Source organism: Aquila chrysaetos, chromosome 13 (genome assembly GCF_900496995.4).
Source record: "Aquila chrysaetos chrysaetos chromosome 13, bAquChr1.4, whole genome shotgun sequence".
Classification (NCBI taxonomy): domain Eukaryota; kingdom Metazoa; phylum Chordata; class Aves; order Accipitriformes; family Accipitridae; genus Aquila; species Aquila chrysaetos.
Genome location: NC_044016.1, coordinates 3965792 through 3979242, shown reverse-complemented (window position 1 = coordinate 3979242; position 13451 = coordinate 3965792). Strand labels below are relative to the sequence as shown.

General features: G+C 46.3%; 1 protein-coding gene and 1 long non-coding RNA gene across 4 annotated transcripts in view; one reads left to right on the top strand and one right to left on the bottom strand.

Annotated features, from left to right (window-relative positions):
- Window positions 1–7825, bottom strand: part of FBXO11 (F-box protein 11) — a 77876-nt gene extending 70051 nt beyond the window's left edge. For both annotated transcript variants that reach the window (XM_030034478.2, XM_030034479.2), the window contains exon 1: window positions 7336–7825. In XM_030034478.2, the coding sequence (XP_029890338.1) occupies window positions 7336–7447 (112 nt within the window). In that variant the 5' untranslated portion in view covers window positions 7448–7825. The remainder of the gene's footprint in view (window positions 1–7335) is intronic.
- A 203-nt stretch (window positions 7826–8028) lies between these two features.
- On the top strand, window positions 8029–11746 carry LOC115350275. 2 transcript variants are annotated; one of them, XR_003926376.2, is made up of 2 exons: window positions 8029–8914; window positions 10466–11746. It is a non-coding gene; the product is annotated as an uncharacterized LOC115350275 (long non-coding RNA). The 2 variants fall into 2 exon arrangements; XR_003926375.2 differs by having other exon boundaries at window positions 9506–11746.
- Window positions 11747–13451: the final 1705 nt, after the last annotated feature.

Here is a 13451-nt window from a genome sequence, read left to right as displayed (position 1 = left end):
AGAACAAAACAGTGCCTGAACTCTCACATTTAAGACATCAGGAGGGACCTGACAAACCTGGCAATGGAGTGGAAACTGCAGGTTTCCATTACAACGAACAGTAGATCTCATTGTGCGTATCGTAGCACGTATGGTAGAACAGAGCCACAGCAGCATTTCGACAGCTCCTCTCAAATGGACAGGACCATCGCCAGTCACTGTGCAAGGCTCCAGTCTCACACGACAGCTAAACTGATCAGAGGGTCAGCCATGAGGACGAGGGGCAGTCCCACTTCCTTCCTCCCGCTCCCAACTGCATACCTGAGGACCGCTTCTCTTACACACTCACCAAACTCTGCAGTTAGTTCAAAGAGCTAAACCAGCAGATAACTATTCAGGGTGTTTTGGAGGCAGGAGATGAGAACACAGGGCTAGAAGCAGGAATAATGGGATGACCCCTTCTCCTCTAGCAACCAGGCTCTAAAATTAGTTACCTTGTCAAAATGCAACTACAGGAAGTATCTCAGAGGAGAGCATAAAAAGTAGTCCCTAGAAGCCTGCTAGAAGAACTGTATGTTTCACAAGTGTTCATTTGTTGCTTGTCTGTGTCCTCCCAGCTTCTATGTATGGACGAACAACAACATTTTAAGAACAGGTGGCAGTATAACCAGCAAAACTTAGTTATTGAGAAAAACCACAATAACCACTATGCAAGTTAACTTTTAAGAAGTATTCCAGATTCAGAGATTTTAATCACCTCAAAAAAAGTTCACTAAACTTTCTAGGAGGAAGTACACTTTAAATGATAGGAGATTCCTCTAGACTGTCTTCTTTACTTTAGACTCTACATCTAGAACTTGCTCTCCCTCTTTTACAAGAATCTAGAACTCTTTTTTTAAAATAGCAATATATTATAAAAAGCAGAATTTTGATAGGTGTTCTGTAATTGCACTGTATGTTTTAGTTTGCTTTCTTCCCCCCTGCCATTTCATCAAGAACTGAAAAACTCAGACTAAAATCCTAGGCTATATTCAGATACTACATTTTAGTACCATGAACAATAACAAAAATCACCAAGTACGCTCCCCCCCCCCCCATTCAAGTGCTGAACAGAGAAACACCACATAAGCAAGAAACAAACAGAAGTACTTAACAACCAGAAAACATGAGAGGATTAGCTAATGACAAAGTCAACTGAACAAACCTTTAATTTTCTCAATTCCTGTTAGTTCAGTCATGTTTTCCTCTCTTCTTTGTTTTTATTGTCCACACATTGCACAGTTCTGATTTACTTTTCCCACACCATCTGTTATAATATCTAAGGCTAAATATATTTAATCTAATTTAATGTAGAAATTTTAGAGAAGCACCCTCCCTCCTCTTCCTAACAGACCAAATAGTTTACAGCCAGGAGCTGTAAGGGGAAGTTTCAGCACTGCCACAGGTGACCCACATTACAATACACCTGGTGCATGCTCACTCCCTTTACAGAAGTGGCCTAGACCGGAGTGGGGGGGGTCAAACAAGTTGTCCTCCCCGCAGTGGCAGCCCCCTCTGGCTGCCACCTGGCCTCCCCGATGATACCACTGTGCATGTGCAGAGTAAGTGTGCTTAACGTGCCGAATAAACACACACGCACAGCAGACAGTCTGCACAGGCACTGCAAATTCAGCACTTGCTAGGCACACCAGATTTACCATGCTGGTGAGGAAACTGCCGATATAAAGCAAGCTGCAAGCCTGACATTCCCAGGCAGCTGCTGGGCTGACAAAGCACTCACAGTGCTCCAATTGTATGCATATACATTAAATCCTCCATGTTCAGTGCACATAATGTTTATTATGCTTAATGCCCTGCACACCTGCAGTAAAAGCCTGACACACATTGGACAGCTTTGGTCTACTCCATAACTGTGACTCTCCCAGGAAGCACCAGAGCAGGAGTTGGGCACAGGGCATAACCTTCCCCCAAAGCAGAAAGATATCAAATAGACCAATGTAGGAGATTTCATCACCTCTTTACAAAAACTTTTTGAGCTCAATGTTTTAGGCAAGACAGAAACTAAACAGAAAAAGATTTGGTATTTCTGGGAAACTATAACAGACGATAATAGACTTATGAATGACCAAAATATACCAAAACTCTGGGCAATGAACATTACTGTGTATACCAAGAACAACTGCACTTGATTTTGATCTCTCCAAATCAGATAGAAAGCTTTAGCATAAATTTAGGCACTTGTCCTACATAAAGGACAACAGAGGTACCCAGACACTCCTTTGTACGCGTGGTGCAGAATCAGGCTTTGGGAAACAGAAGCTGTACTTGAATTACCAAGTTTATAGATTCTAAACTTTTATCTGTAAAGCAGACCTTGGAAACTTTTCATTGCAGAAACAAGGATTACATATCCATATACAAATGTATCTTTTCCTGGCCTAGGACTCTCTTCTAAGGAATATGGAAAAGCCTGAATTAGATTTCTCTCCACCTGGAGCAACTGATGCCTGACTTCTTGACTTCTTGCCATAAGGGATGATCCTACAAAAACTGAAACCAATTTAGTTATTTTGATGCAAGTCTGGGCATTTGCTTCAGAATAAGAGTCATTTAATTCAGTTACTGTTACAACCCAGCACACACCAAGGTAAGCCTTTTGGTGCATATATTATAAAAAAAAAAAAAAAAAGTAAAAAAAAAAATCACGCGCATGCTTACACACATGCACTTGAAATAGGGCCAGATAAAGACTCCTTAACTTTCCTGAGATATTTATCTCAACATTACAAAATTCAAGCTTTGTGAGCAAGAAACCTACTGGAGCTTAGTTTCTACATGTTTGTGTCTTACACAGCCTAACCTACTCTTTCTCCCAGTAGTACTTCAAGCCCTCATGTCCCCTGTACAGACAAATGAGTAATTCAATTACCTTGTGTGCTGACAGGCCAGCTGGTTGCTGCTTCTCGGCAAGGGTAGAGAGGGTAAGTTATAAATGTTTTTCCCTCATTGTCTTCTTCCTCTGCCCAGCCAATAATTTCCACAAAACTTAAGAACTTCACACCCCATTGACAAATCTGGATGAAATGAGCTAACGAGTTCAGAAGTTGCAGAGTGACAGACAGACAGACTGTACGGGTGTATAAGTCTTGTTTTCTTTGGAAAATAGACTGGCGGGAGGGAGAGCAGCAAACTTGCAAGGTAGGTTTACAGGCTGTATGTATTAAACATGCCCCAACTCCAAAAGTATTGACCCAGCTTAACCCAATCTAAATCGGAGCTGCCACAGTCCCACCACACCCACAGGCATTCAGTGCTATCCCTTCCCTTGTACCAGCACTTGTGCCAAAAATCAACCTGGGGAAAAAAAAAAAAAAAAAAAAAAAAGGCAGTTAGCGTTTGGCGCAGGCAGCTCCAGAGCCAGCTCACTGCCTTGTCACATGGACACCGCTACCACGTAAAAGGAACGCGCAGGATTGTGGCAGACGCAGCTGCCATGGTGCTACACATTTGGTCCTTAACAGTATACAGGATCCAATCCTAAAAGCACTTAATACTGGACATAAAGCTCAGAACCTTGTTAGTACCACATCCAGTAATGTGCTGACGTTATAATGAAGCACATATGCACTAATATAGTTATTATTTTGATTAGAACAGAAACAAGAAAAAAAATATTCACGTGATAGCTCAGAGCTTGACAGTTTTAGCTGCATACTGGAGAAGATTTTTTATTTTTTTAAAAATAAGTGTCTAACCTTGCTTTCTTCCTAAAACTGTACCCAAACCTATACCCTGAAAGGGGGGGAAAAAAAAAAAAAAACAAAAAAAGCACTATAAGCAAACACAGGAATATTTAAACACAGACATCACCCAGTCCAGATTTCCTTTGGGGTAGACCATTGTCCTAAAGAAAATGAAAGGATCCATCTATTCTGTATCTATCAAGCAGAATTCCAAACCCACAGAATAAGCCACTGGCAACCCCGCTGGTGACTGGGGAGAGATCAGGAGGGAGAAGGTAAAACAGAAGTAGCATAGTGTAGCCAGAGTGGCTAATTTAGATGGAGGGAGGTGTGAACAGCAGAACATAAGGCAAAACATCTTGGGAAGTATATCCTGATGACATCTTATCTTGGCTGTACAACACAGTGAGTTTGGGGAGAAAAATTTTTTATCTGCAAGCATTTATGATCTCCCTTCCCCACTAATCACAATACAGGTACACAAACACTGTTTATCAATGTATAATAAAGATAGCATGATTATGCATTCATTAGATCTATTCATACTACATCTATAAAATACATTAAACCAAGAATTGCTTCACAGTATAAAACACAGCTTTGTATGATTTTTAAACCCTTACATGGAACCTTTGATGGAGGGTTTTTATAAAACCATTTTTTTCCTAGTGATCCATTTATTAATAACAGGAGTCATAACTTGATTTTTACTCAGTGGTGAAAATGTAACAGCTGTTACACAGTTGCAAAACACTGCCTACTTACACAGCATTAAATAATAAATAAAGCTCAAGACCTAAAACACGTTTTACTAAGCAATCTACTTTAATGATATGAAGCAACAAGAAGTTCCAAAGATTAACTGTGCTACGTTATCAACTCTGTTCCATGATATTTGTACTATTAAGTACTGTGCTGTAATATGAAGGAGGAAATTAATAATAACAAATAATAATTTTCACTTAATCACAGCTGCACTCACGTTATCTAGTAACAATTTTTTTAAATGAATTTAAATCTGAGTTTAACAGAAACCCTTTCCTAATAACTTACACTGCTTCTTCTGTACAGCCTTTTTTAAGATGACCTACATTGCTTGGGAATAAAGGTGAAAAAAGTCACCACTGCTGTGTGCGGTATGGTCTAACCCTAGTACATTGGCTTATAATTTAGTAGCATTATTCATCATCCTTTAAAGTAACAGCTCTGCACAAAGCGATCAAAGTCACAGGTAAAACTGGCATTAGCTTCCAGAGATAGTGGATCAGACCTTGCAAGTTCTGAGACAGGAACAGGAACTGCACTACAGACACCCCAAATGTAGATATAACACTAACAACAAAAGACCCTAATGCTGCTGATACATTTTTGGGCAAGTCAGACCTAGCGCAACTGACCTTCAAAAATGCAAGGAAAAAGCTAGCAGTGATCCATATGGAACAGTAATTTCGGCAAACTGTGGAACTTGATTTTATTACAATTTTATCATCACGAGTGGAAAACAGCAACGAACAATGTAAAAAAACCCCACCAAAATTAGGTGAATGTAGAGTTCCACGAAACATCAGAGTAATACAAATAAATTGCAGCCTCCTATTTTAACAGAAAAAGTTTCTGCCTGTATCTTTAGCAAATTAATAACATATGAATAGTCTGAGACTGGCGGTCCAATGTAAAACTGAATAATCACAGCATTTAATCCATAAGCACACCTTTCCGGATGCCTTTTAGAAGTTACATTTTCATCTGTTTAAAAGAAAAAGTAAACTGTGGGGTTGAAAAAATTCTATATTCTGTATATGGAACATCAATGATGAAAATCCTCAGTGCATGTCATTGAGAGGAGGAAGTTCTTTTCGTTATTTTTTGGTTTGGTGTTTTTTTTTTTTTTTTCTTCTTTAAATGTCAGTATACCAGAGAAGTCATTTTAATTATATAATTACTGAAGATTTTGGAAGGTTTACACAAGACCCATAATTGGGCATAAGACATCACATCCTCTGGTTATATACACAGCAATCTGGTCTGGGTAACATTCTTTGCTCTGACCAATGTGTGCGAGGGGGGGCGGGGGAAGGAAGGGGAGGGAGGGGAGGGGGGAGGAATGGAGAATTAAAAATACTTCCTCAGATTAAATTTTCTTTACTTCATTTGCTTAAAACGTTTTGATTGCACAAAACGCACTAAAGTATTTATCACGATGCATCTCGGTAGTTAAAATACCTCGTTCTCGATGTGATATCCTAGATACTCAAACAAAAGACATTCAGATGACAATGAAGGCTTTTTTTTTATTTTTAAAAAGACATTTGTACATCTAAAACTGCACCACCGATCAGCCTCCTTTATCATGCCAGAGTTGTGACAGCCAATGCATAAAAAATTAAAATCCAATCCACCAGATAAGACATGCAAAATGTCTCCTCCAATCCCACCCCCATCTCGCCTTCAAAAAAAAAAAAAACCACCAGCCCTGCACATACGGAGCACACGCACACTCGCACCCCCAAGAGCCATCACTGGGGCGACAGTGCCAGGGCTGAGGGACCGCCACCCCCCTCGCCCCCGCACCCCGGCACTGGCCACCCCGCTCCGGGCTCCATTAAGGGGAGGAATCCCACCTCGCCGCTTCCTCATCCCCCCTCAGACAATGGTGCTTTTCCCCCATTAGCTCCAAATTGTCAACATTTTTACGCTAGGCCCCGGCCCCACCGGCGCGGGCGGACCAGCCGGGCAGGGCTGAGGCGCTGGGGGGGGGGGGGGGGGGGCCGGAGCCCCCCGTTCCGTTCCGGCCGGTTCGGGGCCGCCGGCCGGTGCGGCGGGGGTGGGGGGGGGGCGGTGTGGCGGAGGTAAATAAATGGCCGATCGGCCGCGGCCCGCGCCCCCCCGCCGGGCGCTGTAACCGAAGCCCGGGCGCCGAACTGCGCAGCAAACATTGCGCGGCGCGGCGGGCCGCGGAGGCTCGCCGAGACCCGGGCCGCCGCCCCCCCCCCCCCCCCGGACACCATTTCGCCGACGGCGGCGGGGAAGGTGTCGGCGCAAGTTGGCCGGCACCAGAGCCCCCCCCCCCGCCGCCTCTCCCCCCCACTCCCGGCCCCGCAGCCCCCCGCCTCCCCGCCCCGGGCGCCGGTTCCCCCCCCCGCGTCACCTCTCCCCTCCGCCGGCCCGGGGGGCCCAGCTCGCCGCTCCCCGGGGGGGGGGCACCGGCTCCGCCGGGCGAAGGCGGCTCGCCCTCCCGCAGCCCCCGGGGACGGGGCGGGGGGCTCGGGGTGGGGGGGGGGGGGCTTCGCCGCGTTCCGTCCCTTAGGGCCGGCGGCGATCGGCTCCCCCCCCCCCCCCCCCCCCCACTCCCCAACGGGCGTGGGAGCGCGGCCGGGGAAGGGGCCGAGCCCCCGCCTCCCTCCCGCTCGGCGGCAGGGCCCAGCGGCCCCGAGTCGGGGCAGAGCCCAAGCCAAACAAAGCGCGGCCTGAGCGGGAGCCAAGGGTGAAGCAGCCTGGGCTTTTCCTGCCGGTGCCCGGCCGGGCGCGGCGGGGCCCGGCGCCGCCGGCGAACCCCGCGCAAGGCCCCCCCCCCCCCCGCCGCCCCAGTTCGGCGCGGCGGCGCCTGGCTTACCCCGATCCCCGGCGGCGGCGGCGGCGGCGTTGTTCCTCTCCTGCTGCTGCTGCACCGGGCGCGGCCTGGACACTCGCCTGGGTCTCCTGTTGGCGGCTCGGACCGAGTTCATTTGCCGACTCGTGTGGGTGGCGGGAGGGGAGGGGGGGAATCCTCCGGCAACCGGTGCCTCGTTGGGGAGGGGGGGGGAAGGAGGGAGCCCCGGGGCGGCCGCCTCGCAGCAGCGGGCAGCAGGGAAGGAGGGGGGGGGGGGGGAGTTCTCCAGGCGGGGGTCCCGCCGCCGCTGCCGCCTCCTCGCCGGCTCAGCTCGAGAGGCAGAGGAGCCGCCGGCCGCTGGCTCTTCCCGAGCGCTGGCTGTGGGGGACGTTCGCGCCGCGGCCCCCCTCCCCGGCCCCCCCCGAAAATCCCTCTCTTAAAGGAGCCCCGCGGTCCTGCCCGTCTCAAGCCCGTCGCTGCTCCGTGGCAGGAGGAGCCATTGACACTGCCAGAGACACACTCGCGAGGAGGCAGTCGTTGGCGGCCGCGCTCCGGCCAATCGCCGCTTCCCACACAGACGGCCGGCGGCGGCGCGGCCAATCCCCGCGCCGCTTCTATGGGGAGCGGGGTGGGGAGGGAGGGAGGGAGGGAGGGAGGGAGGGGCGGGCGAGCAAGCGAGCGAGCGAGCGGCGCGGCGCGGGGTGGGGTGGGGTGGCGGAGCAGGATATAAGGGTCGGGGCCGGGCCCCGCGCGAGGGCGGGTGGCGGCCGCGCGGGGGCCGGGCCGCGCGGTAATGGCGGCCGCCGCTTTCTTGAGGAGAGGGTGCGGGAGCCGGAGCCGGCCGCAGGCGCGGGGCCTGGCAGGCCCGCGCTGCGCCGCCCCGTTCCGTCCTACCGGATCCGCCTGAGGCCGGTGGGCCAGGGTAGAGTGGGCGGGCGGGCGGGATCGGGCTGTGCTGTGAGGGCAGCCCCCCCGGGTGTCTTGTCACCGGCCGGCCCGCACCCACGGGTGGCCGCCGGGCCCTCCGCGGAGCCTGCCCGCGGGTGAGGCAGCAGGAGGGGGGGAGTACGGAGGGGCCGGAGCGCCCTCCGCTGAGGCCGTGGGTGACAGGGGAGGGAGGGAGGGAGGCTGGCGGCGGCTGCCGCCGAATGTGCCTTGTTGTGTGTACTGTGTGTCTTGGTAACCCTGCCTTGGGTGTGGGCTTAGCCGCGGTGCGGCTTGGGCTGGGGGTGCCGTCTGATTTCGGTTTCCACGTACCGGCTCCCTTATTTCCTGACTGGTTGTTACCAACTTTTTCACTGGGGGAATAGATCTGTTCCTTGGTCAGTGTGCACACCCGCGTTTGCATTGCCTTCTGCTAATACAACAATGTGCTGTTTATCTTGGGCTGGCAGTTTAGACAGCGTGTGAGGCTTCTCATATTGGTCATGTTGGTGCTCAGCCGGTGGCCTGAGAGGAGAAAAAAAAAAAGAAATTAGTTGTGTGGGTTTTTTTTTTTTCTTTTCAGAAATCACTTAATAAAATGGATGGCAAAATCCAAGCAGTAAGGAAGATACCTTCTCTTTGCAGGGTCGCTCAGGAGTCTGCTTCTAATGCTGCAAAGGTGGGTTTGTGTGTAGTCCTACTTAAACTAAGCACTTGGAGTCTGTGGAACCAGGGCCCTTGTCAGTGCCTGAAAAACAAAAGTGTGTTATCTGGTATAAAATGTAAATAAATGGTTGTAATTAAAAACACATTAGGCAGGAGCTTGTTCAAAGCTGACAAATGAAGGTATAAAGTAAGTTTAGGAAATGACAGCTTTAAAAAAAAAAAGCTTTAAATATGTTTATACTTGTGCTTCTAAAGTAAAGTGAAAATTGTACTTTTGAGTTCATATCAGACCAGAAATCTTGCCGTAGCTGTTAAGGAGCATTTCTTAGACTTAGCATTTTGTTGCCTTGAGGTATGACTGGAGAAACAGTGAAGGATTGTTTTCCATGCCTGAAAAAAGTAATTCTTGCCACCTTCTCTAATAGTAGGGGAAGAAATAATAAAGTTAAGCTCTTGTGGAAAGAACTTCATAGGGAAAGAGAATAAATGTCACTCTGGGGCCAGTTTCTGTCATAACTATTACCAGGCTAGTGTACTAAACATTCAGTAGAGCTACACAATTACATGTACATTTCATAAAAAATATTTTTTCTTCTGATGGCAGCATTGTGAAAATGTGCTTTAACTTTTGAATGGGAAGAATGACCATACCCCAAGAACTGTGCCGAGCTTGCTGTGACATGGTTAAAGATTTTCACATCATTAAAACCCTATAATCTTTAAAATGCAGTATTTTAGTAGTTTAACTGCATTTCTGTTCAACTGTTCTAGTTGTGCTCTCTTCACCAGGACCTAGCCAATGAATTCTTAGTGTTGCAGGGTTACCTGAAATGGCTCAATATTGGTGTACTCCAAACTTCCAGTACTCTAAATCTTTGAAAACCTGTTCAAGGGCCAAGATGGATGACAAACTAGTTTTCACCTAAAGCATATAAGAATCTAAAGCTTCTGATATTAGAATAAAACTTTATCGAAAACTTGAATCAGAGCAGGCTTTAGACTTTCTTAAAAAGTCTTGAACTAGATTGAAAACAAATGATCTCTTGGCTTAAAACCCACTTTTTGTAATTGGCTTCTTAAGGTGGTAACTTGTGTTAGGGATGTGATGGTGGGAGTCTGGCAAAACTCAGTGTAAATGGGAAGAATGTGAGTCTGTGTATAAGCAGTTCCAATATGTGGTCTCACCGACTTAGCCAAAATGCGCTGAGAGCAGCCTATAGAAGGTTATGCAGAAGCTTGTGAAAAATGCTCTGAGTTGATAGAATGAGAACCTCATGTACTGAGTAAGAGAAACTTGATGAAGTTACTAAATAAATTACTGGTGCAAAAAGTGATACCTGTAAGCATTAATTGGTAGCCTACAAGGCATGGAGTAGAGAAATAGTTAACAGTGCTCCTGTCTGATACTGTAGGCTGTGCTTTAGAAGACCAGACATTAGAAAGCCTGAAAACTCATCAAACCAGTTTTGACTAGAACTCTGTATCTCTTCTCATAACAAAATTAAATCTATCGTGTCTGATTGGTGACAGCTGGGACTTGGTCATTATAACTTTGGTTTTGTAGGTCAATCTTTGAAATGTTATACTTAGCCATCCTGTGTCTCCATTGTTGCTGTATAGCCTCTGAGAGGAAAAACACTCTTCTGTGCCAATGAAAGATGAAAATGCCAATGAAAGTCCAAACTAATATTAAGGCTTCATTGTATTGACCAATGTGGAGATGCTTTAAGCCATCCTGTGTGATGTGCTAATAAACCATTCCTGAATGTGGGTGCAATTTATACTGGCAAGATAATTTTGCGTCTGTCAAGACAGTTCTTTCTTTATTTAAATTGGGAAGAGAGGGAATGAAAAGTGGAACTAAACTATACTGTGATTTTCTTCATAATTGTCTACGATATAAATGCTTGCTAGACTGGTTATGTTGGCCACAAATCACCTTCTGGTGACCCACGAACAACTTCACACTATGAACAGAAAGGCATAGGGCCAGGGTGAAGAGTTTACTTGGACGGTTTACAGCATAAGTAATTTGGGCAGAGTTGTCAAGTGCTAGCTCAGCATATGAGACTATCGTCTGACCTGCACTGAATTTCAAATGTATATGTATTTAAACATTAATGATATTTGGTTCTCTGTATGTACATGAAGAGTTGGTTGCTGCTTTGAAGAGATCACCTTCCTTCCTGCATGGAGGAAGGGATGCCACAGAGTGCTTAGTGATAATAACAGTAACTTGTTTATTATGTGTTAACATAGAATAGTTAGAGCTTTGTAGCTACTGAGGCAGCTTCATAGAAAGAAGTACTGCAAGTTGTAGTGAAGGAAATACTGATAAAGGGCTTCCTATTTGTTTGTGAGGGTGATGTGCAGAGACAGAAGAGCAACTTTGATTCAGCTGACTTGCTCAAAAATGAACATGGCAGTTAAAACAACTTGAAGATCTGACCAAGATAATAGAACAGTTAAGTATTTCTTTTCTAGAATCTCAGTAGAGAATAGATGAGAGACTAGAGATGGTGTGGCCACAGAATAAGCAGGATTGGGAAATGGGTGTGGGGCAGTGTGAACTGTTAAGTCAGCAAGGCTGATTCAGCCCAGGGTGATCTGCAGGAATCACCACTATTTTATTCCCTTTAATGTACACATCTACTAGCAACCTGAAAAACCTCACTTCAGAGACTGTTAGAAATGCTTTGAATGTGGGACAAATTCATGTAAGTCGCTACAGTCCTCACTTGCCCTGAGGATGTGAGTATTGCTTTAACAGTTGATCAAAACAAGCCTAGGATAGTAGATTTCAGTGAATGGTGATCTGTGGATTACTTCTAAGGGGTTCACAAAAGATAAGTAAGAACAGCCTTTAACTTGTATATGATGGCCTAAAGCTCTGTTTAAAAATTGTTCAGAAACTGCAAATTGAAGAAAAAACGCTGAATTCCTGGCTTGCAATTAAGTGGAAAATGCACAGTATTCTCACTAGCTTTTGCTTCGTAATATTTGTGAGAGAACAGGAAATATTTTGAGAGCACTATTGCAGTTTGTTACACAAAGCTCACTGCAGAGCCTTTAGCTACAGCTTGTGGATTTGAACAAGAAATACAAGTCAGTTTTTATCATGCTTTTTAATTGCTTCAAGTGGCTTTGCAAAGGAGCCACATGTCTCTTCTCCTTACAGATGAAAGTGAAGCAAAAAGGGCTGAAAGGACTTGCCCAGGAGCATTTATAGGCTATTAACAGGGCCAGGAATAGAACCCAGGGTACGGGAGTCCTTATCTAAGGCTTTCTCCACAGTGTCACATTACTGCTTTCAGAAGCATAAGACTTTTGCCTATTATTTCTAACCATCTCATAAGCTGTTAATATATCCCTGGACTAAAAATACTGCATTGAAGATTTGGGACTGACCCAGTGTGGACTACTGACTTTAAATTCTTTAAACCTAGAGGGCTGTTTCTCACAAGCTTGGAAGAAGTGAGCCTTTCAGAAATAGCAATACCTAGAACTGGTTGAACCTGCTTGCTCTGCAGTTCAAAAATATTAATGCCATTTTGTTGCAATTTCTCTGACCCTCAGTTCTTCCTAGTTGTGTTTTACATCCCACCTAATGCAGCTAAATCTTCCAACTCTACAGAAAAAGACTCTTAAATCTCCACTTCATTTACCTGCAATCCACGTCTCCTGAAATCTAGCTTGATGTTGGCTGACCTTAGTGGGTTGCCTTCTGGGTGAATGTCTGTGGCTGGGATGTTTTCTGTTGCTGTACCAACCTGGTTTCTGCAGAAAGAATAATGACCTCGGGGTGGGGAGATGTGTGTTGTTTCCTATAAGCTTACATGACTGTTTCAACATGTTTATCTAACATGTTAATTTTGATTCTGCCCTAACAAAACCTCTCTAGAAGCCTGAATGGTACTTCAGTTCTCATTAATTTTTTTAATAAAAGTAACTGCTGAAAAAAGTCCTGGAGGGATGGTGTCTGAATTTTAAAGCATTATCGGCTCTCCTGGTAGAAATTTCATAACCAGGTAGATACATACATGTCACCTGCCTGCTGGATTTTTTGGGAGTATTTTCAGGGGAGGGAGAGGGGGTATGAAGCTTTTTCATCTGAGGGATGCCAGCTGATGGGAAAAGCACCCGGTTTTATATCGTTAGGTCACTAGCAAGGAGGGAGGCGTGGAGTGGGGGGGGTGGTCCTGTGGGCTGCTACCACAGAGCTCTGGGTGCTGGCCTCTGTCAGGGCTGTCAGACAGGGACTGACCCATTGGGCCCTGAGAGTCAGAAGCAGGCTTGCAGTGGGGCTCGGTACCATGCTTGCTTGTGCAGCTTGATGCGCTGTATATGGGAGCATGTGGGAAATGGGGTCAATAGCTACCTTTGTGTCAATGAAATATTGAGAAAATGGTATGTTCAATCCCGGCTATAAATCAGGAGTGTAAAAGGTCTGGAGCTCAGAGTGAAAGGAGCAACAGCTTCTACTAGAGATGAAACCTGAATGACAATTTTGAGGTAGCATTGGGGCAGAGATGTCACTGTGCAGACCAGCT